Source organism: Emydura macquarii, unplaced genomic scaffold (genome assembly GCF_026122565.2).
Source record: "Emydura macquarii macquarii isolate MOO-44397 ecotype Brisbane River unplaced genomic scaffold, CSIRO-AGI_Emac_v2 contig_306, whole genome shotgun sequence".
In the NCBI taxonomy this organism is placed as follows: domain Eukaryota; kingdom Metazoa; phylum Chordata; order Testudines; family Chelidae; genus Emydura; species Emydura macquarii.
In genome coordinates, this window is record NW_027130443.1 from 13,621,045 (window position 1) to 13,645,245 (window position 24,201).

Below are 24,201 nucleotides of genomic sequence, written 5' to 3' on the forward strand. Positions count from 1 at the left end.
GATGATCAAGTGCAGCCTGGCAGGGTTTATTGAACTGGGATTGCAGAGAGACAGACAGGTAGATGCAGCTTTTACCGGAAAAGCAACTGAGAAAGGGAGGAATGTAAGCAGCTTAAAACAAACACACACTGCACATAAAATTAGCGCTTTTGGGGCTTTCACAGCTGGTCAGGTCTTTTGATGCCTGAGAGGTAGATAACACACCTGGCAGAGTTTGTTTAAAATGCCTAAAGGCATTAGTCATCTTTTCCACCTTCTCCTCTGTACAGATTGGCTTGAATGGGGCCAAGCACCCTTTACGTTTTTTGCAGTATGAATTTCTCTGCAAAGTATCAGCTCAAAGTCATTCAAGAATGAAGCAAGTGGCAATGGAACAGAGCACAGAGGCTAACAGCTGGAGCAGAACTGGATACCACTGGGACAGCAAGAGAAGGGATGAAATTCACAAAAATGCTTCCTCTTGGCTGGGCAGGGAGGGGGATATTTAGCATGAGTGAGGGAGAAGCCAAGAGATTTCAGACTGCCCTCTCTCTTTTTGCTCTAGTTCTGTTGTCTTCCCTCTCCCAGGAGAGGCATGGCCTGCTGATCAGAGCAGACAACTAGGATACAAGACTCTTGGCTTTGGGAGAGGGTGTCTCTAACGATCACAGCAAAACATGGCTTTATCACGGGGGTGCACCAAGCTATTTTTTCCCTGCCCCCAAAGCTCTCGCTCTCTCATATCATTTGATTGCTCACATTTGGAATAACCCTGTCACATTACATTTATTTCTGGAAGCTCAGCGATTATAAAAGTGACACACTGGGCCATGACCTTTCCAGTGAGTATCTTGCATTTTTTTAAAACACTATCGGATGGAAATGGCTACAGTCAACACACTGAAACACACAGCACGCTAGTAACACAGCATTGGGACAGGACGGTGCACATTCGCTACACTGGGGTCATCGCCCCCAAATGGTACTGGGGGTGTCTAGCCACCAGAGTGACAGAGCAGGGATCAGGTAGATAGAACCAAGGCTAGTTATCACGGCAGATGCCAAACTGCTGCAGGAAGAGATCTACTTGGATCACAGCACAGACAGACACACATGGGAACAGCTCCATACTAGAAATGAGTAACAGACAGCAATGGGTGTGGGGGAGTGGAGAGTACGGGGGGGAGGGTGGGTCTTTCCAGGCATTAAACTGTAGGGAGTAGATCATCATACCAAGTTTACCTGTAGCCTACACATGCAGACAAAGGCATCTCTGCAGCAGCTTAGATGCGCCTGTGTAATAGTGCCCGCACCACCACAGCCCAGGAATTGTCTTCAGCTGCTCTGGGCCAGTTTGAAGTGCAGATTATTCAAAGCCACATCTTTTCCTGTAGATGCTGCATATCGAGATGTCTCAACGTTCCAGGCTCTCTGGGGCACTGGTTTAGGGAGCCAGGCTTCCCTTTTGGCCTGTCCACAGCTCCCGGAGCTCCACTTTACAGCCAAGGTCTCTCAAGGCAGCTTTGGCTATGTCATCGCAGTCCTTGTGCACCGCGCGAGCCTCCACAATCAGCTTCTCAGCTCCCATCTCCAGGATGGGCTGAGAGAAGTCCCGGTTCCGGGAGACCAGGTTGCGGATCAGCATGCATGCCTGTTTCTGAGGAGAAAGGCAAAGGAGAACAGTGAATGCCTCACGGAGGGTGCATGAGGAGGAGCACAAGGCCATCTACAAGAGAATCAGATGGTGCACACGCCACAGCACAGCTGGGCTTAGTCTAGTGCCTCCTTCCCACATGAGGGATTCCAACATGCTTTGCACAAGTTCCATCCTGACAAAGTAGCAGCCACAGACGCGGCAGCCACTTGGCACTCAGGCTCACAGATTAAAACCTGCTTCAGTGGAAAAACAGTCCAACTCCCCAGTGTTATCCCTAACTGCTGCCTTAACCAATCCTAGGATCTTCTCTGCCTCTTTGGCTGACTCAAGAGATAGGCACAAGGCACATGGTTAATCCCTGTTTAAACAAATCCTTCTCTTAACACACAGAACCCAAGCATCCCAAAGTGACTTCCTACCACCCTCAAACAAGGGACACAGGACGCTGTCTGGGGAGCTAGGCGCACCAGTCCTGGGCCTTTGGCAGACGGATGTTCCTGGGGCTGAGAGGTTAGGAAGTTAGCCCATTAATTGTCACATAGGCGAGGACAGCAGATCAGCCTTCCACTCTGGTCCCTGAATTCACTGAGGGCTGGGGATACTTTTGGCATGTAAGAACTCAATGCCATGGGATGTTGTGATAGCCAAAAGTATAACTGGATTCAAACAAGAACTAGATCAGTTCCTGAAGGACAGTCCTTCAATGGCTATTAGCCAAGATGGGCAGGGATGCAACCCCATCCTCTGGGTGTCCCCAAACCTCTGATTGCTGGGAGCTGGCAGGGGAAGGCAGGTGGATCTCTACAAATTGCCTTGTTCTGTACACTGCCCCCTTCAGCTCTGGTACTGGCCACTGTCAGAGAGGATACTGGTCTGAATGGACGTTGGTGTAACCCAGTCTGGCTGCTCTTATGAGGGTTACCATGGTCTAGCACAAAAAGGTTTCATTTAAAACATTTTAAAATGATATAAAATATTTAGACAAGCTGCAGAGCAGGTAGAAGATCCTACAGAACTCGAGGAATGAGACAGGGGGCTGATTTTTTGCTGTGCAGGGGTCTCACTGCCTTGGGGTCAGGCAGCGTGCTTTTCCTGTGATCATCTTGAGCAGTGCTGGCTGGCTCTGGAAGGAACATAACCCCATCCTCCCCCACCCGGCCATTTTTTCCTTAAAGGCCTCAAAGACTCAAAGCAGGATAAAGCTGGAAGTGTCAGAAGCGCCCTGAGGGGCTGGGCTCAGGACTACATTTACACAGGCCAAAAAAACCCAGGAAGAGGCATCAGTGATACAGGCATAGCTTGAAGAGTGCAAATTGCACAGCAAGGTCTTTGGGACTGAACCCAGGCAAAGGACAAAGCAGCTCAGACAGACGCCTCTGAAAGAACTACAGACCCCTGCTCCACCCTCAACTCTTTCATTATCTTCACCACACAGCTGCAAACCCCAGGCAGATGCTGGATGAAAGACAAAGAAGCCCAGGGAGGCAGTGAGCCCTATGGTGCTGAATTAGTAATAAAGAGCTCCAAGCCAGGTACCTGCACAGCCACTTCTCTTGGGTGTATCTTCATGGCCTGAAGAGCTGCCAGGGCCCCTCCGCCTTCCATGATGACTTTACAGTTCTCTGGCTTGCGCAAGGCCAGCATGCACAAGGCTGCACAGCCCTGCTCACAGATCTGAGGGACCAAGAAGAAGAAGGGAATCATTGGCTGAACCAATTGCAGCAGGAAAAAAGAGTCAGCATCCCCCGAAGCCTCCGCCACCCCTAACTCGTGCCCCAGGGAGCAAGGAGGTTAGTATCCCAGTGAGTCAGCACGCCAACTCCCAGGGGATTCACACAGCGAGTCGGGTGCTGGTGTGACACATCAGATTGACAGGCCTAGAGAACAACATCCTCAATCTTTCCACAGAACAGGCACAGCATGGCCAGCAGCCAGACAAACGGCCCCTTCTCACAACACCTCATGCGAACGGGCAAGAAAGGGCGGGACCATCTCTGTTGTCCACTGAGACCTCAGCTTTGCCAATAAGACGGGCAACTTGAATAAGGCATGGGGGGTTTTTGATGGTAACATTTGCCTGCCAGTAACTAGTCTGAGTCCCATGCATTCCTTTTACACAGAGGCCACCACACAGACATCAGAGAAGAATGATTTCCAGTGATGGCTGGATTTGAACGCTTGACCTAGTTGTGTAAAGCTCAGTATCCAGTTTCCAATCCCCCTGGGCCATCTGGCCTAGTGATGACAAACATACTAGTACGGTAGAAAGTGGTTAACTGTTTGGATGTCATACAAACCTTGCCAAAGTATACATTTAACCTGTCTAGAAAATGCGAGCATTCGAGAGGTCAATGCATGCCTTATTACACTGTCCATGCTGGGAGCAGAATTCTACTAGCTACGACCATGGAAACACACAACCACAGCCAGCACAGTTCTGCTCCCAACATAAGCAGGCCATTATTTTAAGTCACAAGTAGTTGTATGGGTTGCGAGTAACACTACCTGGGAGGAAATGCAGGCGAGGGCACTGTTATGGTGTTATCAGTACTGAAATAATGGGCAAAACTCTGACCCCCAAACCCAGACACAGAGCTCCAAATCACAGTGAGCCCCAGCACACATCCTGTTGTATACCTGAGGGTTGGCAAGATGATGGCTCATAGCCAGCACAATGAGGTCTGTTCCTCCAGTGTTGACTATGGCGTCTTTCACCTCATCGTTGCCTGCAATAGCCCAGATGGCACTCAGCACCTGCTTCACCAGCTCCTGCAATCAGCAAGAAAGACAACAGAGAGGAACAAAATTCACCAGATTCCCTGTAAGTCAGGCAAAATGGGTCACAGCAACTCTGCCTGAAAGGCAGCACCTTCCACCTCACACCTGACTGAGACTCAAATTCACAACTCCAGTCAGGACCACTGGGGGTCAAAGACTCCAGCTGAAGAGTGACAATTTCCTCAGGACTCTCATTTTCCACTGGCCCCAGACAGAAGGTCCAAGTTGTCCTGTTCAGAGTAACTGGGGTTTTCAAAGAAGCCCAAGAGAATTAAATATCCAAATTCCAGGAAAAATTAAATGGGATTTGGGCACCTAACTCCCTAGAAAAATCAGACAATAGGTAAGGTAGAGGATAGCCAATGGTCCAGCTTTTCTGAGAACTAGGAAGGCTCTATTCATGGATCTGGAAGGGTTTATAGAACAGAGGCTAAGCGGGGATGTGTCTGAAGCTGGGACTTTTGGGTTCTGTTCTTGGTTCTACCTCCAACTCAGCACATGCAACCTTGGGTTGTAGAAGGTAGTAAGTGGGTATCAGCAGTGCTGTTCGTCTGGTAAGAGCCAAAGGATAGAGGTTACCAAAGCCTAATGCTCATTTATGTTTGGAAAGTGCATTGAAGATGAAAAGCACCATGTTAAGTGCTAGGAAATATTATTTTCAACCCCCATCCACGAATACCTTCTCTTCCAGGAAGGCAGCCCACTCACTGTACCTGATGGTCAATGCAGTCAGCCATCAGGGCCACCATGAAATTCAAGCCTCCAAGGTCCACAATCTCTTGACAGAACTCGTTCCGGACGGACAGGCGAGCCAGGGTGGCACAAAGCTCACTGAGAACAGTGGAGTCGTCTGTGAATGCTGCAGGAGGAGGAAAACAAGGGAGGAAAATAAACAAGAGCTGGGGAAAAGGAGGGGGCAGAACCAGAGAGTTTTACATGGATTTTAGAAGAAGGATCAATTCTTAGTGGGTCAAGAGTCCATGCTCCAAAACTCACCATCACAATTGACACTGACTGCCACCCTTGCGTGGAGACTCAGAAGACACAGGCTATGAACTGAATGAGCCATGGAGCCTGACCTGCCTTTGGACTCACAGGTCTTCTCAGGCCAAGGATGAGACACATGCGTGGGATAAATTTACACAGCTGTTGCCTGGGTTGTTAACAGCTCTCTAGCCAGGTGACTGTTAGTTCTGAAAACTGAAATGCCAACCCTCTCAGCAACCATTGGAGCAATTCTTCAGTACTTTTCAGAGGATCTGAAAGCATTTTAGCAGCAGCAGATTTTAAAACCCTTTCTGGGAGGCTAGCAAGTTATTACCACCATTTTATAAAGGGGTAAACTGAGGCCCAAAGAGGTTAAGCAATTTGCTTAAAGTCACACACAGAGAGTTGGTGGCAGGTTTGGAAGAGAATCCAGAGTCCTGACTCCCAGTCCTCTGCTCTGACCACTAAACAACAACATAAAGTACTACAAATAAAACCTGCAGTTAAGCAGTGTGATCTTGGGGTAGGAGAACACAGAGGGTATGCGATAACAACCAGCAGCCAAAGGGTAAATACTACCTTTTGCAGCCTCTATAAGGATCTTTAAACCATTGTTTTCTGATACAATCATCTTGGCGTGATCATGGGCATTCCCGAAGGGTACACGAATGTCATCATCAAACGTCATGACCCTGAGCGCTGAGCAGGCCTCCTGGACCACTCCAGCACAGTCGCCATGCCGGACAATGGAGCCTGTCAGCACTGGCAGGATGCCACCTTTCACCAGGTCCTGGCGGTTCTGCTCGTGTTTCAGACAGGCGTGCCGGATGCACCGGATCCCAGCTAGAGTCATTTCAGCATCATCTGCATTTTCCTTCAGAGTTTGCAGCAACAGCTGTTGGCCAGCAGAGTCGAGCAGGTCCGGCTGCCCATCCATGATGGCAGACAGAGCATGCAGAGCCTTCAGCATAGCACTTCTGTTTCCTGAGGCCATCTTGCAGGCAGATAGCACCACAGAATAGGCATCTTTCTGCCCAGCCAAGTAGCGGGAAGCCAGCTGTCCTCTGCATTGCTCACTGAAGCGCACTAGATGCCCACCAACCTCATCGAGCACCGAGTCAGAAATGGATTTCCTGAGTGAGTCTAATGTCTAAGGAAGGAAAATGGAAGATAATGTTCTCCCCATCAACTGAACTCCTGAGGGAAAAAAATCCACTGCATCATCACATCTGCATATTTGTAACCATTTCTCCCCTTACATTTAAGCAAACTTGGCACAGATGAGAAATGCTAGACAGCCCTAGAGATGGAAGTTAGTCTTTAGGCACACAATGGGGTCAGAGGCAGCCTAGCACTGCACTTTCCCCACAGTGTGCCTCACTCCTCACACCTCTAGGGATGGGAGAGGAATTCAATCCCCATGGCCCATTCAGCCCTTGGCCTTTCTGCAGAGTCTGCCTGGAAAGTGCTCTTCTAATGGTGATTTTTGTAAAGTGAGTGAACTTACCCATTAGCAATTGGACTGGGTCCCACTAACTCATTTCACACAGGCCAACAAACAGGCATCAGTAAATAAGAACATAAAAGCTGCCATACTGAGTCAGAATATGGTCCATCTTGCCTAGTATCCTGTCTCTGACAGTGGCCAGTACCAGAGATTCAAGAGGAGTGTTCAGAACAAAGCAATTATTGAGTGATCCGCCCATTATCCACTCCTGGCTTCTGGCAGTCAGAGGCTTACAGCCACCCAGTGCACTGGGTTGCATCGCTGACCACTTTGGCTAATAGCCATTAAGGACTATCCTCCATGAACTTAACCAATTCTTTTTTGAACCCCCGTTATACTTTTGGCCATCACAACATCCATGGCAATGAGTTTCACTCACACTGATCTGTGTGTTGCATAAAGTATTTCCTCTTGTTTGCATTGAACCTGCTGCCTAGTAATTTCATTGGACGACCCCTGGTTTTTGTATTGTGAGAAAGGGCAAATAATACTTCTCTATTCACTTTTTTCCCCACACCATTCGTGATTTTATAGGCCTCTATCATATCCCCTCCTTAGTCATCTCTTTTCTAAATTGAACAATCCTAATCCTTTTAGTCTCTCCTTATATGGAAACCATTCCATGCCCTTGTTCATCTTTGATGCCCTTCTCTGAACCTTTTCCAGTTCCACTGTATCATGTTTGAGATGGGGTGATGAGAACTAGACTCAATATTTGAGGGGTTGGTGCACCATGGATTTATATAGGGGTATTATGACACTTCATCTTATTTTCTACCCTTTCCTAAGAGTTACTAAGGGCAGGTCTATACTAGAAGCGCTACATCAGCGCAGCTGCACTGCTGTGGTGTGTCTGGTGAAGACGCTGTATGCCGATGGGACAGCTCTCTCCCGTTGGCATAATTACTCTACCTCCACACAGGTGGAAGCTATGTTGGCAGGAGAGCATTTGCCTCCAACATAGCACCAGTGTGGACAGCTCTTAGGTCGGTGTAACTTGTGTCGCTCGGGGGGGGGGGCTTTTTCACCCCCCCGAGTGATGCAAGTTAGATTGACTTAAGCAGTAGTGTAGCCCATTAGCCTTTTTGATTGCTGTTGCACACTGAAAGTTTTCAGAGAACTATCCACAGTGACTCCAAGATCCCTTTCTTGGGTAGCAAGAGCTAGTTAATAGTTGCCATTTCACTCACTGTTCACTCCTTTTCCCAAATCATTTACAAATATATTGAACGACACAGATTCCAATACAGATCCTTGAGGAATGCCACTGTTCACCTCTCTCCAACGTTATACTCACTGCTGACCTAGGGCTAGACTGGAACCGAAGACGAGAGGTGAAAGGCTCCACATTGCATTCCCAATCCTCAGAACAGCCAGTGATCCCATTTATGTTATTCATGTCCTTTTCAGAACATCTACAAGGTCTCACGTCAGGCTGACCCTTCCTACTGGCCAAGAGGGGGCTGGCTGAAAGCTACTCAAGGCACTTTTTGCTCCTGTTGGCCAGGAAATATTATTTTGCACTTACAAAGCATCTTCCACCTGAGATGCTTCAAGAGCGAGAGCGACACAAGCATATCCCCGTTTTACAAATGAGGAAGTGTTAAGGCCCTGTGAGGTTAGCCATTCCTCAGGGCTCACAGGGAATCAGTGGCAGAGTTAGAAGTGGAAGCCAGGGCTCATGATTCCTAGCTCCTTATTCGAACCACTAGACCACACAGCTTGTTGAAAAGCTACAGTTAATGTTTCCTACCTGCAAAATGTCATGTTTTTGCTCTTGGCCATTTTCAGAGGTGGGTTTCCGTGCAGCTTTTACAATAGTACTCAGATCAACACCTAAAAGGCAACAGAGAAGTAAGGAGGCCATAGATACAGGAGCTGTGGTGAAAATTGTGAAGAACATTAAGCTAACATTCAGTAAGTAGACATAAGCCTACACACAAGCATGTATTTTTAGGATGTTTGTTACGACCTTTGGAAGAGACACAAAACCAAAGTCTTGGCCATTTGTGATCAGAAAGCACTTAAAAAAACAAACAAAAAAAACAAACAAACAAACAAAAAAACAAACAAACAAGGGGCAGTCCAGGCTAAATTCCAGCTTGGGAAAAGTTCATTCTGCCTCTCTAAATTCCCCCATGCTGTTTCAGCTAGAGCAGTTTTTCTATCATGACCACTCCTGAAAAATGGGGTATTGTAAACAACTTCACATTCCACCCCAGAAGAGGTTACATTTTAGAGGCAGGCAACTGATCCTCATGTGCAGATTCTCAGAAGAGCTTTGGGATCTTTCAGACTGAAGTGCCATAGGAAAAAGAACAAAATGGTTTAGAGAAGTACTGCTCTTTATTAGGGGTCAGTTTCCAGAAGAACTGAACATATATTTTGGGATTCTTTAACACCTATAACTGGTTTACATGAGAACTAAGTCAGCATTTCTAACACATACCCAAAAGCTCAGCTGACCCCTGATTTTTAATAAGTTAAAAGCATTTTAATTACACGTCATATCCTACTACTTCAGAAGGAGATGAATTTGCAATACCTTGAGATTCAAATTGCTGGACAGCTTCTTTAATAGCCTCATCTGGATCCATTTCAAATTCTGTGATGTTTTCTTGCACCACATCATCAAACGTTTCCTGTGTGATCCGTTTTAATGCCATTTTATTTGGTTACTAAAGAGAGATTCAATGGCTTCTTGACCTGCCATCAGGAAAACACATAATTAGACTTCTTCCAAAACATTATGAAGTTTTTGACAGCGAGAAACAAAAATGTTACCACCCTACTATCTGTCAAAATGAAAGCAAAGAACACAGAATCACAGAAGTGAAGGACTGGAAGGGACCACAAGAGGTCATCTTGTCCAGTCCCCTGCATTCAAGGCAGGACTACATAATAACTAGACCATTCCTGACAGGTATTTGTCTAACTTGTTCTTAAAAACCTCCAATAACAAAGATTCCACAACCTCCCTAGGTAATTTGTTCCAGTGTTTAACTACTCTGACAGTTAAGAAGTTTTTCCTAATGTCCAGCCTAAACCTCCCTTGCTGCAATAAAGATGGCTAAGGGGACTGGGAATAGGAGGTAGCACCTGATCCCAGCAGTTATAACTTTATTTGTTTTAAACATTTGCAGTGTCACTTTTCATTTGTAGGCATCTATCCTGTTAGATTGTAAGCTCTTTGGAACAGGCACCAGGTTTTCCTCTATGTTTTGTATAGTTTCCATCACAGCATGACACTCAATAGATAAGAGTCATCTCCAAGGAGAAGCTGTGCTTTTATAATTTATTTAAAATTCATTCAATTTTTTTTTTTAAAAACGAGAAATTCGAAGCCACAAGACCTGGAACCAAGGGCTCTTTGTTCCTGACTGCAGATGCAAACGTTCACATGGCACTGATCTCACTGCAGCCCTGCCTCTCCACAGCCTCCGAACAGAAACCGCTGAGTTATGGCAATGGCACTTTTGGCAGGCTGCGCTGGCGAGACAGCCGCAGGAGGAAGACATGACTGCATGGAGATTTGACGCGGCACTCGGAGTACCTGCCTGGGCAGATCTTTACCTTATTTATATCACAAGGCCCTGGGGCGGGTGCGCCCACCAAGAGGCGAAGGACGGTCAAGAGGCACGGGGATAAGCCCCTGGGGTGTGTCCCAGGACTGGTGTTTTTAGGCACTGACTAGCATGCTCAGCTTTTACCTGTAAACTAAAGATACTCCTCTGTACTAGGCTCCGGCTTCCCGCCCGGGCTGCCCTCCTTCTCCCTGGCCCTGGAGCTGGGGCGGGGGGTCTTGGTGAAAACGTCACTCAGCTGGCGGGCAATGAAGGGCCCCGCCAGCCCCAGACTTGCACGGGACGCGGGGGGCAGCTCGCACGGAGGCTGGAGGCGGCAGGCACGTAGCGGGAGCACGGGGCGGGGGAACAGAGGGGCTGGCCAGCCTGGGTGCAAGCGGGGTATTGCTGAGGGGCCACACAAAGGGCAGCGGGCGGGGGCTCGTGTGACACCCCCGAGGGGGGGGGGAGCTACCTGAGGAGGGGGGAGGGGAGCTACCTGAGGGGGGGGGGGGGTGGATCACCTCACGGGCGGGCAGCCTGCACTGGGGCCACTGCTGAGGCCCATCCGTTCTCAGTCCCTTCCCCACTCACCTGTGGGCCTCGCTGCTCGCCGTAGCAGCCCCTCCCCCCTTGCTAGTGCCGGCCCAGCCGACGAAGACTGAGACGCGCTGAGAACGCGACTGCCGCACTGACCCAGCCCGGCCGCCATACGCCCGCCGCAGCGCGAAGATCCGTCACCGCCCTACAGCTCGTACGCAAGCGCACTACGGGGCGCCAACCGCTACTATCATCACACAATGCACAAAGAGCGCGGAGGATGCGGAGTGCGCATGCGTCCGTAAGGCATCTCGGTACGCGTGCGCAAAAAAAACGCATGCGCACTTCTCCATCGCTCTAACGGCCTCGGGGGTAGGGATTGCGCACGCGCAGAACCATCCTGCGCGTGCCTTTTCTTCTCTCTTCCTGCTCAGTCAGCGGGCGCCCCTCACCCTCTCCAGCGCATGCGCGGTACGCGATCGTTCAGCCCAGACCAGGCGCGCTGCCTGTGTGAAGACTTTGTCGCTCGCGCAACTCGCGACCTGGACGAGTTTATCGGAGCTGGTGGATAAATCGCTGCTACCGGGCAAGGCTTTGGCGAGCCGCCGTCTGCACCGCCCCGGGGGTGAGAGGCTGCGCTGCGCTGCGCGCGCTCCTAGTCAGTCCCGCCTCCTCAGCTGCCCGCGCGTGGGGAGCGTCCCTGGGGTTTAACGTTTTCGGGTTTTAAATACAAAATAAAATCGCCCTCAACAGCCGAGAGTCGTGTCCGGAGGGGAGTGACTGCGCATGCGCAGGGCGGGGCTTGAGGGGGGCAAGGAGCAGAGGCGCATGAGCGACGGGGGTCTCGCCTCGCGCGTCAGAGGTGAGCCGCAGAGGCTGCTGGGAGTTTCCTGTACAGCCCCGAGCGCGAGCTGGGAGTGGGTGGCTGGGTGCGTCCTGCCTGCCTGCCTGCCTGCCTGCCGGGGCGAGGTGGGGGGCTCATGGTGGAGAAACCGGGGGGTGGGGGGTGTTCGGGGTACGATGGGGGAGGGGCAGTCTGAGTGGGGCTTTAGGAAATCTCGCTTTAGAGAAACGGGACCCGCATTCCTCCCTCTGCCCCGCGAGAGTGCGACGCTTGGGGGCAGGGTAGAGCCCGGGGGCGGGGCAGCCCCAACCCCCAAGGAGTCGTGGAAGGGTCGGTGGGAAGCCAGCAGGGAGGCTTTGGAGGCACTTACCACTTTCCCCCAGGCTAGCAGTTAAACCTGAGTTTCATTCCCGTCCTGTGCTGAGGCCCTGCGCTCTGAATGGCCAGTTGATGTATTTTTGTGGCCAAGAGGAACAGAAAAAAATCCACCCTGTGTTCTTATGAAAATGCTGCGCAGGCCCTCTCCCAGGGGAACATACCACTCTTCTGTGGCTGGCTAAATGCACCTGGCTTAGCCCTGCCTTTCAAGAGGCAGCTCGCTCTCCTTTGTGTGAGAAAAATACATTTGCAAATAGTAAATGTGTGTAAATCAGAGATTGAGTATCTTTCTTCTCACAGGGTAAAAATGGCCTCGAGACGGATTACGCGGGAGACTTTTGATGCTGTGGTGCAAGATAAAGTTAAAAGGTATCGGATGGACCGAAGTGATGCTATAGAAGAGACAATCCATCATTTTAAAGGTAAGGCCCCAAAGTGTGACTCGCCTGTGGGATGTTAGTTGCAGTAGGAATCATAATTTTTTGGTATTTTTAAATTGACTACTACAAATTTGCATTAATACAGCTTTTTCATGTTTTCTTTGTTTTCTGTGTTTTCCCTTAAAGGCAAAGAGGTGTGACCAACATCAGCCTAGTGAATTTATTTCAGTTTATAATGAGTCCCAAACGTTTTCAGATATCTTATAGTGCATTTGGATAAACACTTGGGACCAAATTCTATTCAAATCACAACCATGCAACTGTTCTGATTTCATTGGGGCTTCAGAATCATAATCGTAGCATAGAATTTTATCCAGCATGTCTAATCATTGAAATAAGTGCAGGAGTGAGAGGGGAGCCCCTAATAATTTCATATGGGTACATGTCACTATTTGGCCATCTGCACTTCATGTTGTTTTTTAAAAGGAAGAAAAAGGTGCGGGATATTGGAGTAATGTCCTGGATGTGTGCAGTATGTGATCTTCAGATGCTTTTAACTTCATTATATCTAAATCTGATGTCTTTAAACATGTTAGAGGTACCAGTCCTTGATGAGGACTACTTCCATAGGGCTGGAAATTTTAAAATAAGCTAGTTTCCATTAAAATGTGAATTGTCCAAGCAAGAAAGGTAATAGTGTTGATGTAATATACTTAGAATTCTGTAAGGCATTTAACTTTGTACTACGACATTTTGATTAAAAAAACTAGAACAATATAAAATTAACATGGCACACATTAAATGGTTTTAAAATGGGCTAATTGATGGATCTCAAAATGTAACTTTTAATGGGTAATCATCATCAAGTGGGTGTGTTTCCAGTGGGGTCCCCCAGGGATTAATTCTTGTTCCTACACTATTTAACATCTTAATCAATGACTTGGAAGAAAATATAGATAAAGTTTGCAGATGATACAAAAATAGGGGGAATGGTAAATGATGAAGACAACAGGTCACTCATTCAGAGCTTGGTAAATTGGGTGCATGCAAACACTATGCGCTTTAATATGGCTAAATGTAAATGTCCTTATCTATAGACTATACTTACAGGATGGAGGACTCAATCCTGGGAAGTAGTGACTCTGTAAAAGATTTGGGGGTTGTGGTGAATAATCAGCTGAACATGAGCTCCCAATGTCACACTGTGGCCGAAAGAGGTAATGCCATTCTCGGCTGTATAAACCGGAATCATGAGTAAGAGTAGCAAGGTTATTTTACCTCTATTTTGGCATTGGTGCAACTGTTGCTGGAATACCTTGTCCAGTTCTGGTGTCCACAGTTCAAAAAGAATGTTGATAAATAGGAGAGGGTTCAGAAAAGAGCCATGAGAATGAGTTAAAGGATTAGAAAACACGTCTTATAACGATAGACCCAAGGAGCTCAAACTATCGAGTTTTTAACAAAAGAAGATAAGGAGTGACTTCATTACAGTTTGAGTATCTACATAGGAAAATATTTAATAATGGGGTCTTCAATCTAACAGAGAGAGATCTAACATGATCTAATGGCTAGAAGTTGAAGCGAGACCAATTTAGACTGGAAGTAAGGCAGTGAGAGTAATTTACCACTGGAACAACTGACCAAGGGTCATGGTGATTCTCCATCACTGACAATTTTTAAATTAAGATTGGATGTTTTTCTAAAAGATAAGGTCTAGGAATTATTTTGGGGAATATTCTAGGACCTGTGTTTATATAGGAGGTTAGATTAGATGATCACAATAGTGTCTTCTGTCCTTTATTAAATTTATAAGTCTATAAAACAAATATTTTAAGTAATTATTTCTCATTCAAAAACTCAAACATTTTTTAACATTTACTGCTTTTCTATTACAAGGTGGAAAGTACAAGAAGAGAGAGAGAAATATTTCATAGAATTGGACTTGGATTCTAATTCTAAGGGATGTTTAGGAGTGCTGGTTGCTCAGATGTCTAAATGTGCTTGACCTCTTAGTACATTAACATGTTTCATGTTGTACTCATTTCTTCTTTTAAACTGTTCCTTGCAGCTCATTCAAGATCGGTGCCAAGACCCAGGTATGAAGATAGTTTTCATGATGATGGAAGATATTCACACGATGGTTCCCAACACCATCCTCATGATGACTGGAGAGAAGACCCTAGAGAAGACTATCCAGGGCCTTCTTATAGATCTAGTAGCCCTCTCACGAGGAAAGATAACTACTATCATGATGACTATGGCCGCCCTGCGTCTCGGGACCGGGACTATGGCCGCCCTGCGTCTCGGGACCGGGACTATGGCCGCCCTGCCTCTCGGGACCGGGACTATGGCCGCCCTGCCTCTCGGGACCGGGACTATGGCCGCCCTGCCTCTCGGGACCGGGACTATGGCCGCCCACACCCTCGGGAATCCTCCAGATTGCATGACACAGACTTTGGCTCTTCTGAGCTCTTGGGTGATTTTAGGTCACCAGGACTGTTGGAAGAGGATTATGGGAACATAGAAAGTCAGGATTATGACCTGGAATATGGAATTCAATCTGAGAATGAGTTCAGACCCCCAGTACGCAGAGGCAACATTGGTAGAGGAAGGATTCTGCGAGGAAAACGTATTACAAGAGGCATTATTAAAAATAAAGTATTTAAAGGAGATATCAAAACTCCTCTAAAGAAATGGAACACCAAGAAAACACTACCAGTAACTAATCAGAAGCCATCTTTGCAACCTAATCAGATGCCACAAACTACAGAACGACCTAACCAGAGATCTGCAATTGTCCAGCGCCCTACTCAGAAGCTCATTTTACGACCTAATCAGAGGCCAACTGTGGCAACCCAAAGGCCTGTCCTCCGACTTCCTAAGTCTGCACATGTTTTCAGAGATCTTAATTTTGATCTTGTGGACAAGTCTGACATATTTTCAACCTTTGGAATAGAAATAATAAAATGGGCTGGATTTCACACAATAAAAAATGATGCAGAATTTCAACAGCTCTTTGGGGCTCTCTTTGAGCTGGAGACAGAAACGTGTGCAAAAATGCTTGCTTCATTCAAGTGCTCACTAAAGCCAGAACACCGAGATTATTGCTTCTTTACCATCAAAAATTTACAACATGCTGCTTTGAAGACTCCCAAAGTAGACAATGAGTTCTTAAATATGTTGTTGGACAAGGGTGCCATGAAGACAAAGAACTGCTTCTTTGAAATAATAAAGCCTTTTGATAAGTACATAATGAGACTCCAAGACCGCCTTCTGAAGAGTGTTACGCCTCTGCTTATGGCCTGCAATGCCTATGAATTAAGCATCAAGACAAGTGGTTTCAGTAATTCTGGAGATATGGCAGGTGCTTTTGAAACCACCATTTCTCTGTGTCGTAAATCTTTGGCACTTCTGGGCCAAACGTTTGCATTAGCTTCTGCGTTCAGGCAAGAGAAAATACTTGAAGCAGTTGGTCTCCAGGAAATGGCTCCGGCACCAACATCATTCCCAAATTTTGATGATTCAACGTTATTTGGAAGAGAGTACATAGACAACTTGAAAGCTTGGCTCGAGAAGAGTGGCTATCCAATTCAGATGAAGAAAATAGAACCCGAGTCCACAGTACAGCTTAAAAAAACTGCTCCTGACACACGACCTAAAACTAAGAGTGAGTAAAGTGCCATCAAATATCCTTCTGATACATAATTACTAGATTTTTTTCATAGCAGTTAGAGATGGAAAAAGTCCTATTAGACCATCTAATTAATCTCTCTCCAGTGTAAGACTGTTCCCTATAATACACTCATTGGTGTTTTGTCTAGTCTAGATTTAAATGTTCCAAATGGTGGGACTTTCAACCTTTGCCTTGTGTGACAAATAACTTGCACTTTACATTTTCATAGTAATATTCAAATATAACTAATCCTCATAATGCTCTTTTGATGCATATAAGTAATTCTCATTTTGTAGATGAGGTTAGTCTGCCCAGACTAAGTAGGTGGCCAGTGACAGATCCAGGATTAGAATTTACAGGGTCCTGGCTCCAGCCCCCTGCTCAGTCCTTTAATCCATATGGCTTCTCATAATGACACTTCCAGACCTAAGAAATCCTCAGAAGTTTTTCCTGTTTTATTTTTTCAGCCTAAATTTTCCCTTTCTTAATTTATTCTCACTAATTCTACATGCATCTTTCTGCCTACGTTTGAAAAGATAGGAAACTGTAACTGTAAAATCACAAATATTGACAGGCAGACTCAGAGGTAAATGTCATACCTGACGCTACTTTTGACTTTTTTTATTTTGACTTAAGTTTCAAATTGGACTAGATTCCTCTAAATAAGATGAAACCTCACACCAATCCCTTCCAGTACCTCAGTAGACACTTCTCACCAATTTATTATATTGCTATTTATCCTGAGCCTTTTTTTATGATTATTCAGTGATGGATGGATCACTTGATGATTGCCTGTTCTGTTCATTTCCTCTGAAGCACCTGGCATTGGTCACGGTCAGAAGACCGGATGCTGGGCTAGATGGACCATTGGCCTGATCCAGTATGGTCGTTCTTATGTTCAGTTCATGTAACACTTCCTATCTAAGCCAACTTGAAATAATTTTGAGTGAGATTCTGAGATGTTCTATCAAATGATGTGCTAAAATTTGAGTATATTGCAAACAATAATTTTGTATCTTAAGAGAAAAGTTATCTTATTAATTCAGAAAGATTTGTTCTTTACAATGCCCCCTGCTACTTATTCTTGATTCCATCATCCTGGATGTGTTGACTCTTTCCTCAATATTTGTTCCATTATTTGACTGGGAATTGAAACTAGACTTACCAGCTAGTAATTGTCATGCTATATAACTAGTATAATTAATATGATCCTGGCATGTATCTCCCAACCCCACATTCTAATTATTACATGGTCAATTTCCCCTTGTATTATGCTTATTAAAATGTCAGTCTATTGAGAATGGGTCTATAGTGTGTTAAACTGGCTTACTCCTGGAATATTGCTATAAACCTGGTTGGACATCTTGACATCCCGTTCACAAAAATAATACAATGACCGTGCTTTTTGTCATTACAGTTCCACAGCGAGCTGATCAGAGAGTTGTAGAGACGATTGAAAAGCTAGTGAACAGTATTGTTACAGGCACTTTGTCAGCAAAAGAAAGAACTGCTCAAAAGAGCTGCCCTGAATATTGGTAGGTATCTTGGTGACGTTAGTTGTAAATATAGCATAATGCTACTTTCCCCCTATTTAGTGTCTGATCCTGCTCCATTGAAATCAGTGGCAGCGTTGCCATTGATTTCAATGGGCTTAAAATCAAGCCCATAGTGAATTTTTCATCTGATTAGCTGAGAAAACTTTACAAATGCTAATTAAATTTCTTATCATACCTGGAAAGTAAATGATATCTGCCCAGAAGTCCTAATTCTTAGTCACCTGCTCTGTTTAGTAGACTAGATTCCTTTTCATCTGTCAGTCCCAATGCAGGAAGGCAAAAACAATTTGAGTAGAAAGCCATAAGACATTGGGGGATAATGAATGTATGTTTGTGTGAATTATGTATTCAGTCCCATACTCATAATGTTGGGAAACAGAACTTGAGAAACTTAATTTCATATGTGTGATGATGTCTTAATTTTTTAACAGCAATTTGGGTGTGAAATTTAAGTTGTAACTCGTATTAAACTGAAAATGAAAAGTTTTGTAGTGCTGTATGAAACCTTGTTGGTCCAGGTTAAAATGCTTTTATATGAAGTTGATTTAATGTCAGTAATTTAACATGAATATTCCTTTTGAAGATGCATAAGAGGGCGGAGGCCCTGATCCAGCATTGACCTCTATGTGGGCAGATCCTTGTGCCACCATGTGTGTCCCTATGAATCCAGACAGGCACAGGGAACTGCTTGCAAGGAGCTCATTGCAAGGTTGGGGTCTAAATTATAGCAGGTCAGTAAAGACTTGAATTTAAATCTTGGTTTAGGTTTCATGTGAGCAAACCAACATTGAATCCTTTCAAACCAGTCAATTTGTCCAGATCTTTAACAATATCCTTTTATTTTAAAGTGAAACTGTCTATTTGAATGTTATGTTAGTCTGAGAATTGGCTTCTGTAGTTACAAGTTATAGCTAGAAAAAATAATTTTTCTCTATTTTTCCAGCTTGTTCACTTTGTAGTTTGGACAGTGCTTCGGCACTGATTCTAGAAGGCATTCAAACTATGTGGTTAACTTTAAGCTTGTGAGTAGCCCCATTGTCAATGGGACTACTCATGCTTAAGTACTTCCCTAAATCCAGGAAGTATAGTTTGTGTTAACTGTTGCTTCTATACAGGCATTGTTTCTTTTCTTGTTGAAAAGACATTTATAAACATCAAGAGTGAAGAAGAAGAAAACTTGTTTTTTTTAAATCTGGGACATACTCTTTAAAAGACACTCTTTTCCAAAATGGAATTATTTTAAATGAGTCAACTTCGAAAAAATTAATAATCAAGCTGACAGTGTCACTTTTAATATGAGCCACAGTATAGCTGTTTTATTACTGGCAACTTAAGCTATCTTAAAGCAATCTGTGATTTGGCAGCTTGGAACAACTTATCTTTGCTTACTGCTTAGGAAATGGAACAACTGCTTATCTGAGGAAAACCCATATCTGCAGGCTGTTTTTAGTAGGGCGAAGGGCATGTGTTCTTCCCTCAAATATACCATCAGCTACCATGAAGGTTTTGAGATATTGAGGGTTGCTTTCGGTATATGTTTTCATTATACATGCTGCATGAATTTTTCTTTTCTAATGTAGGTTCTTGTCGGAGGAAGATAGTCTAGAATACAAATATTACAAACTGAAGTTATCAGAGATGCAAAGATTGACATCATCTACAAAGGAGGGAGGCGGAGAGGGAAAAACACCAGAAGAATCTGCAACAGAATCAGTGAGGGCAATGTTGTACGCGAGGAAAGTAGCAAGTATCAAGAAAAGGCTCTTTAAAAGAAAAAGACTTGGAATTGTTACACAACATGGAGTGAGAGGCAGGAAAGTGAGAAAATCAACCATAGGGACACAGACTGTGCTTTCAGCTGGTACGATGCTGAAACGTCAAGACAAGCTTACCCAAGGCTCAGTCCAGTCGAAACCTTCCATGTCAGAAACCAGCCTCTCAGAGAAGAACTCTTCATTGGACACAACTGGATCCTCACAGCATGGCAACAGTCCAGATGTTTCTCTGTCACTGGGAGAAGTGGCAGACACTGAGGATTTATCAGCATCCACTGGACATTCCCAGTCACTGTTGTCTCAATTTCCTGATGGTAGGTGAAGATTTGAGATTATATCATAAATGCTCTAGTAGTATGAGCAAGGCATTAGCTTGGATATCAGTAAAATGTTCTGCTTGGCATTATTTGTCGTGTCATAGTGTCTTGAGATCTCAATTGCTCTACACCCCATTGTTCTAGGCAATGTACAAACATACTGTTTCCTCATTTGCAGTTGATGCTAAAACAATGGAAACTGCTGAGAAGCTGGCTAAGTTTGTGGCTCAGGTGGGACCAGAAATTGAGCAGTTCAGCATAGATAACAGTGCAGATAATCCAGATCTTTGGTGAGTAACCTACAAATCCATTTGTGTAAATAATCTAATAAGAGAAATTACAATACCAAGCTTTTAATGTAGAATTACTGTTTGACATATAGAGCTGTCTTTTGGCAGCTTTAAATTACATACATGTTTGTGTAATATCACTGTGTTGTGGTCCTTAAAAAAGATATAAACTGTAACATTTAAATATTTTTAGGAATGTAGGATTTGGATTTGTTTTACCAAGTCAGATCATTCATCCATCTTGTTTAACTTATTGTTTCAGTTATTTTTTCAATATCTGAAGCTTGAGAGGAGGCAAAAATCTTTCCAGAATGCACAGTCGTGATAGATGGGAGATGTAATTTTTTTACATGCAATACAAAGCAATTCTTTGGGGGTGTCAACAAACATTTGGACACGAGTGTTCTAGAGGATATGGTATACTTGGATTTTCTGAAAGTCTTTGACAAGGTCCCTCATCAAAGGCTCTTATGCAAAGTAGGCAGTTAATGGATAAGAGAGAAGTTCCACTCCTGGATCAGTAGCTGGTTAAAAGGTAGGAAGCAAAGGGTAGGAATAAACAGTCAGCTTTCACGGTGGAGAGAGGGAGACCTCGTTATTTATAAAGGATCTGTAGTGGCCTGGAGCCTGTGTAGTTCAACATATTTATAAATGATCTGGGAAAAGAGGTGAACAATGAGGTAGCAAAGTTTGGTGACCATACGAAATTACTTATAGTTAAGTCCAAAGCTGACTGTGAAGAATTACAAAGGGATCTCTCAGAACTGGGTGACTTTGGGCAACAAAATGGCAGATGAAATTCAATGTTGATAAATGCAAAGTAATGCACATTGGAAAACATCCCATTAAACATGCAAAATGATGGGGTCTAAATTAGCTATTAGTAGTCAAGAAAGAAATCATGGAGTCTTTCTGGATAGTTGTCTGAAAACACCTGCTCAATGTGCAGTGGCAGTCCAAAAAGCTAACAAAACGTCAGGAACCATTAGGAAAGGGATTGATAAGACAGTAAATATCATAATGCTACAATACAAATCCATGGTATGGCCATGCCTAGAGTATTACATGCAGTTCTGGTTACTCCATCTGAAAGACATATTAGAATTGGAAAAGATACAGAAAAGGACAAAAAAATGATTAGGGGTATGGAACAGCTTCCATATGAGGAGAGATTTAAAAAAAGACTGGGATAGTTCAGTTTATAAAAGAAGTAATGGGGAATATGGGAGAGGTCTATTAAATCATGAATAAGGTGGAGAAAGTGAATAAGGAAGTGTTGTTTACCCTTTCATGTAACACAAGAACCAGCAGTCTCCCAATAAAATTAATAGAAAATAGATTTAAAACAAACATAAGAAAGTACTTCACACAAACGCACAATCAACCTGTGGAACTCACTGCCGTGGGATGTTGTGATGGCCAAAAGTATAACAGGGTTAAAAAAAATTTAGGTAAATTCATGGAGGAGAAGTCCATCAATGGCTATTAGCTAAGATGGTCAGGAATGCAGTTCCAAGCTCTGGGTGTCCCTAAATATCTCACTGTCAGAAGCTGGGACTAGCCAACAGGGAGTGGATTGCTTGACAAATTGCCCTGTTCTGTTCATTTCCTCTGAAGCATCTGGCATTGGCCACTGTCGGAAGACAGGATGCTGGATAGATGGACCATTAATCTGACCCAGCATGGCCATTTTTATGTTCTTAACACTTTTTAGAACTTTAAGTCCTCTGATGTTGTAAATTGGCACAGCTCTACTACTTTCAGTGGGGCTCTGCCAGTTTACTCCAGCAAAAGATTTGATCCAATGTTATTTGTGTTTGTCTCAATTTAACCAAGAGACATTTTTACATGTGGTTGGGAGTTCCTATGGTATTTCATAATAGTATGAAAGTACCACTGTAATGACTACTTCTAATCTTTTTTTTTTAACTAAATCCATTTTTAATACCTAATTTGATGGTAGCTCATAAGATTTCTCTTTTAATTGTTGAATTGAAATGCTTTTCAATGTAATTTGTTGTCCAGGTTTCTACAAGACCAAAACAGTTCTGCTTTCAAATTTTATCGAATGAAAGTCTATGAATTGTGCCCGTCCATCAATTTTAGTGCTGTGTCAGAAACAGTTGAACCTGAGGATAGTGCTAAACCTGATGAGAAAAATTTGGATAATTTAGAAGAGGAGGAGGAGGAAGAAGAGGAGGACAATGGGGAAGAAGAGGAAGAAGCTGAGCTTGAAGAGGATATTTCCCAAACCTTGGAAGAAGTGGAAATGGAGCATGCAGAGGAGGGGGAAGAAGAGGTCTCAGCAGGTGCAGCTGAGGAGATTGCATCCAAAGAGATGCTCTCCAAAACAGGAGAAGAAACTTCAACTGGTGAAATGCAGCCAAGCTCAGCTTCTGATAGTACTACACCAAATCTGTCAACACAGGTGCCAGCTTCTGCTCCTGGTACCCCTTTCCCTCGCAAAAGAATCAGCAGCAAATCTCTGAAAGTTGGCATGATTCCTGCATCTAAGAGGGTGTGTCTCATAGAGGAGCCAAAAGGTAAGTATCATTTCAAGGATGTTTTCTACCCCTCAGCAAGGAGTCCCTGAATTCCAGTCTGTTTGTGGTTGTTGATTTAATAAAGGGAATAAAAAATGCATTTCAGGTGTCCATTCAGTAGCTGTTGGCACATCCCAGTGAACAGGTGGACAAATCACTGCATTTTGATGCCATAGTAAAACTTGCTTCTAGCTTGTGTGTGGTGTAAGGTTGTCTCAACAATCCTTGTATTCAGTGAGTATATGTGGATATTGCATACCCACACTCCTCTTTGCTGTTGGTTAAACAAAGCCAGAGAAAGGTGGGTTGGTGAGGGATATCCATCACTTGTTTCTAGTTTTGAGTAATGTCTCAAATCTGGCAATGAACATATTTAGAAAGTCAGACTAACTGTTCTGAATATTTTACAACATGAAAGTATTAATCAGGAAGTATTTTGGTTTAATGTTCGTATCTCAAAAGCTAAGAGGAATTTGTCAAAGTAGTTTGACAGTATGGTCATGTTATCTTTTTTGTGTTCTAAAAGAACAAATTCTAACAGTTGAGTGATACTTACGTTGAAAACTGACACATGTTCACTGACTACTTTCTTGAGTGGCTTTACCACATATAGATAAAAATGGTCTATGAATAGATGAACTCCATATGTGCTGTGGGAACAAGACCCAATGAATTGATTTAAGTGTCAGTCTTGACTTGGCTTTCCACCAAAACATTTTCAAAGTCAGTGAAGCTGAAAGAGATATGAAGTCATTGCAGAATTTGATCCTTAGCCTATATTACTTTTTGGGGAGATTGTCAAAGGTACAAAGGGCAGATAGGTGCCAATTCCCATTGAAAGTGAATGGGAGTTAGGTACCTAGTTCCCATTTGTGCCTTTGAAAATCTCCTTTGTTTTTGTGCCTCTAACTTTATTGTCCTTTGTAGTGGTATTCGATTAAGGCACTAAATGGGAGTCATGTATATAAGTATGTATTTTGCTAGTTCTATATTAAAATTGATCATCTTCATGGTTGACCTTTTTCTTTGCTTGATTCCCAGTTCATGAACCTGTCAGAATTGCTTATGACAGACCCCGAGGCCGCCCTGTTACAAAGAAGAAGAAGGTGAGGAACCTGTGTGTAATTGCACTCTGTCTTGTGAAAATAGTGCTTTTGCAGGTTCTATAAATGTCTGCCAGTGATTTCATGGCAATCTGAACCTTAAGCCCTGATCCTGCAAGGAGCTAGGCACCCCTTGAGAGTAGCCAACTGCCCTCTACTCCCAATGAAGATAGTGCAAGGTGACAGCTCACCACCCCACAGGTTTGGGTCTTTATTGAAGAATTAAATCATTTGTTAATCTGGTAGCTTTCTCTTACCTTTTTCATAATAATTTTGCAAGACTGATGTAAATGTGTTTAAAATGGAAATTTTGTAATAATGACTGGGTTAA

The 24,201-nt window shown here is 44.2% G+C and overlaps 2 protein-coding genes across 5 annotated transcripts in view; one reads left to right on the forward strand and one right to left on the reverse strand.

Moving 5' to 3' along the window:
* Positions 1-11,722, reverse strand: ARMC6 (armadillo repeat containing 6). 3 transcript variants are annotated; one of them, XM_067560577.1, is made up of 8 exons: positions 11,595-11,722; positions 9,454-9,614; positions 8,662-8,744; positions 5,981-6,551; positions 5,128-5,273; positions 4,274-4,405; positions 3,173-3,310; positions 1-1,636 (listed from the first exon to the last, which is right to left on the reverse strand). In XM_067560577.1, the coding sequence occupies exons 2-8, from the start codon at positions 9,572-9,574 to the stop codon at positions 1,424-1,426; spliced, it is 1,404 nt and encodes a 467-aa protein (XP_067416678.1). In that variant the 5' UTR covers positions 9,575-9,614; positions 11,595-11,722; the 3' UTR covers positions 1-1,423. The 3 variants fall into 3 exon arrangements, with proteins under 3 accessions (XP_067416678.1, XP_067416689.1, XP_067416669.1); XM_067560588.1 differs by lacking the exon at positions 11,595-11,722 and adding an exon at positions 11,168-11,360; XM_067560568.1 differs by lacking the exon at positions 11,595-11,722 and adding an exon at positions 11,066-11,360.
* Positions 11,354-24,201, forward strand: part of SUGP2 (SURP and G-patch domain containing 2) — a 20,439-nt gene continuing 7,591 nt past the window's right edge. The window contains exons 1-8 of one of the 2 annotated variants that reach the window (XM_067560543.1): positions 11,354-11,636; positions 12,534-12,655; positions 14,682-16,280; positions 17,704-17,821; positions 19,423-19,931; positions 20,113-20,224; positions 22,250-22,767; positions 23,809-23,873. In XM_067560543.1, coding sequence (XP_067416644.1) covers positions 12,541-12,655; positions 14,682-16,280; positions 17,704-17,821; positions 19,423-19,931; positions 20,113-20,224; positions 22,250-22,767; positions 23,809-23,873 — 3,036 coding nt within the window. In that variant the 5' untranslated portion in view covers positions 11,354-11,636; positions 12,534-12,540. Of the gene's footprint in view, positions 11,637-11,805; positions 11,874-12,533; positions 12,656-14,681; positions 16,281-17,703; positions 17,822-19,422; positions 19,932-20,112; positions 20,225-22,249; positions 22,768-23,808; positions 23,874-24,201 lie in introns of those variants that run through there. The other variant, XM_067560552.1, reaches the window with a different exon arrangement.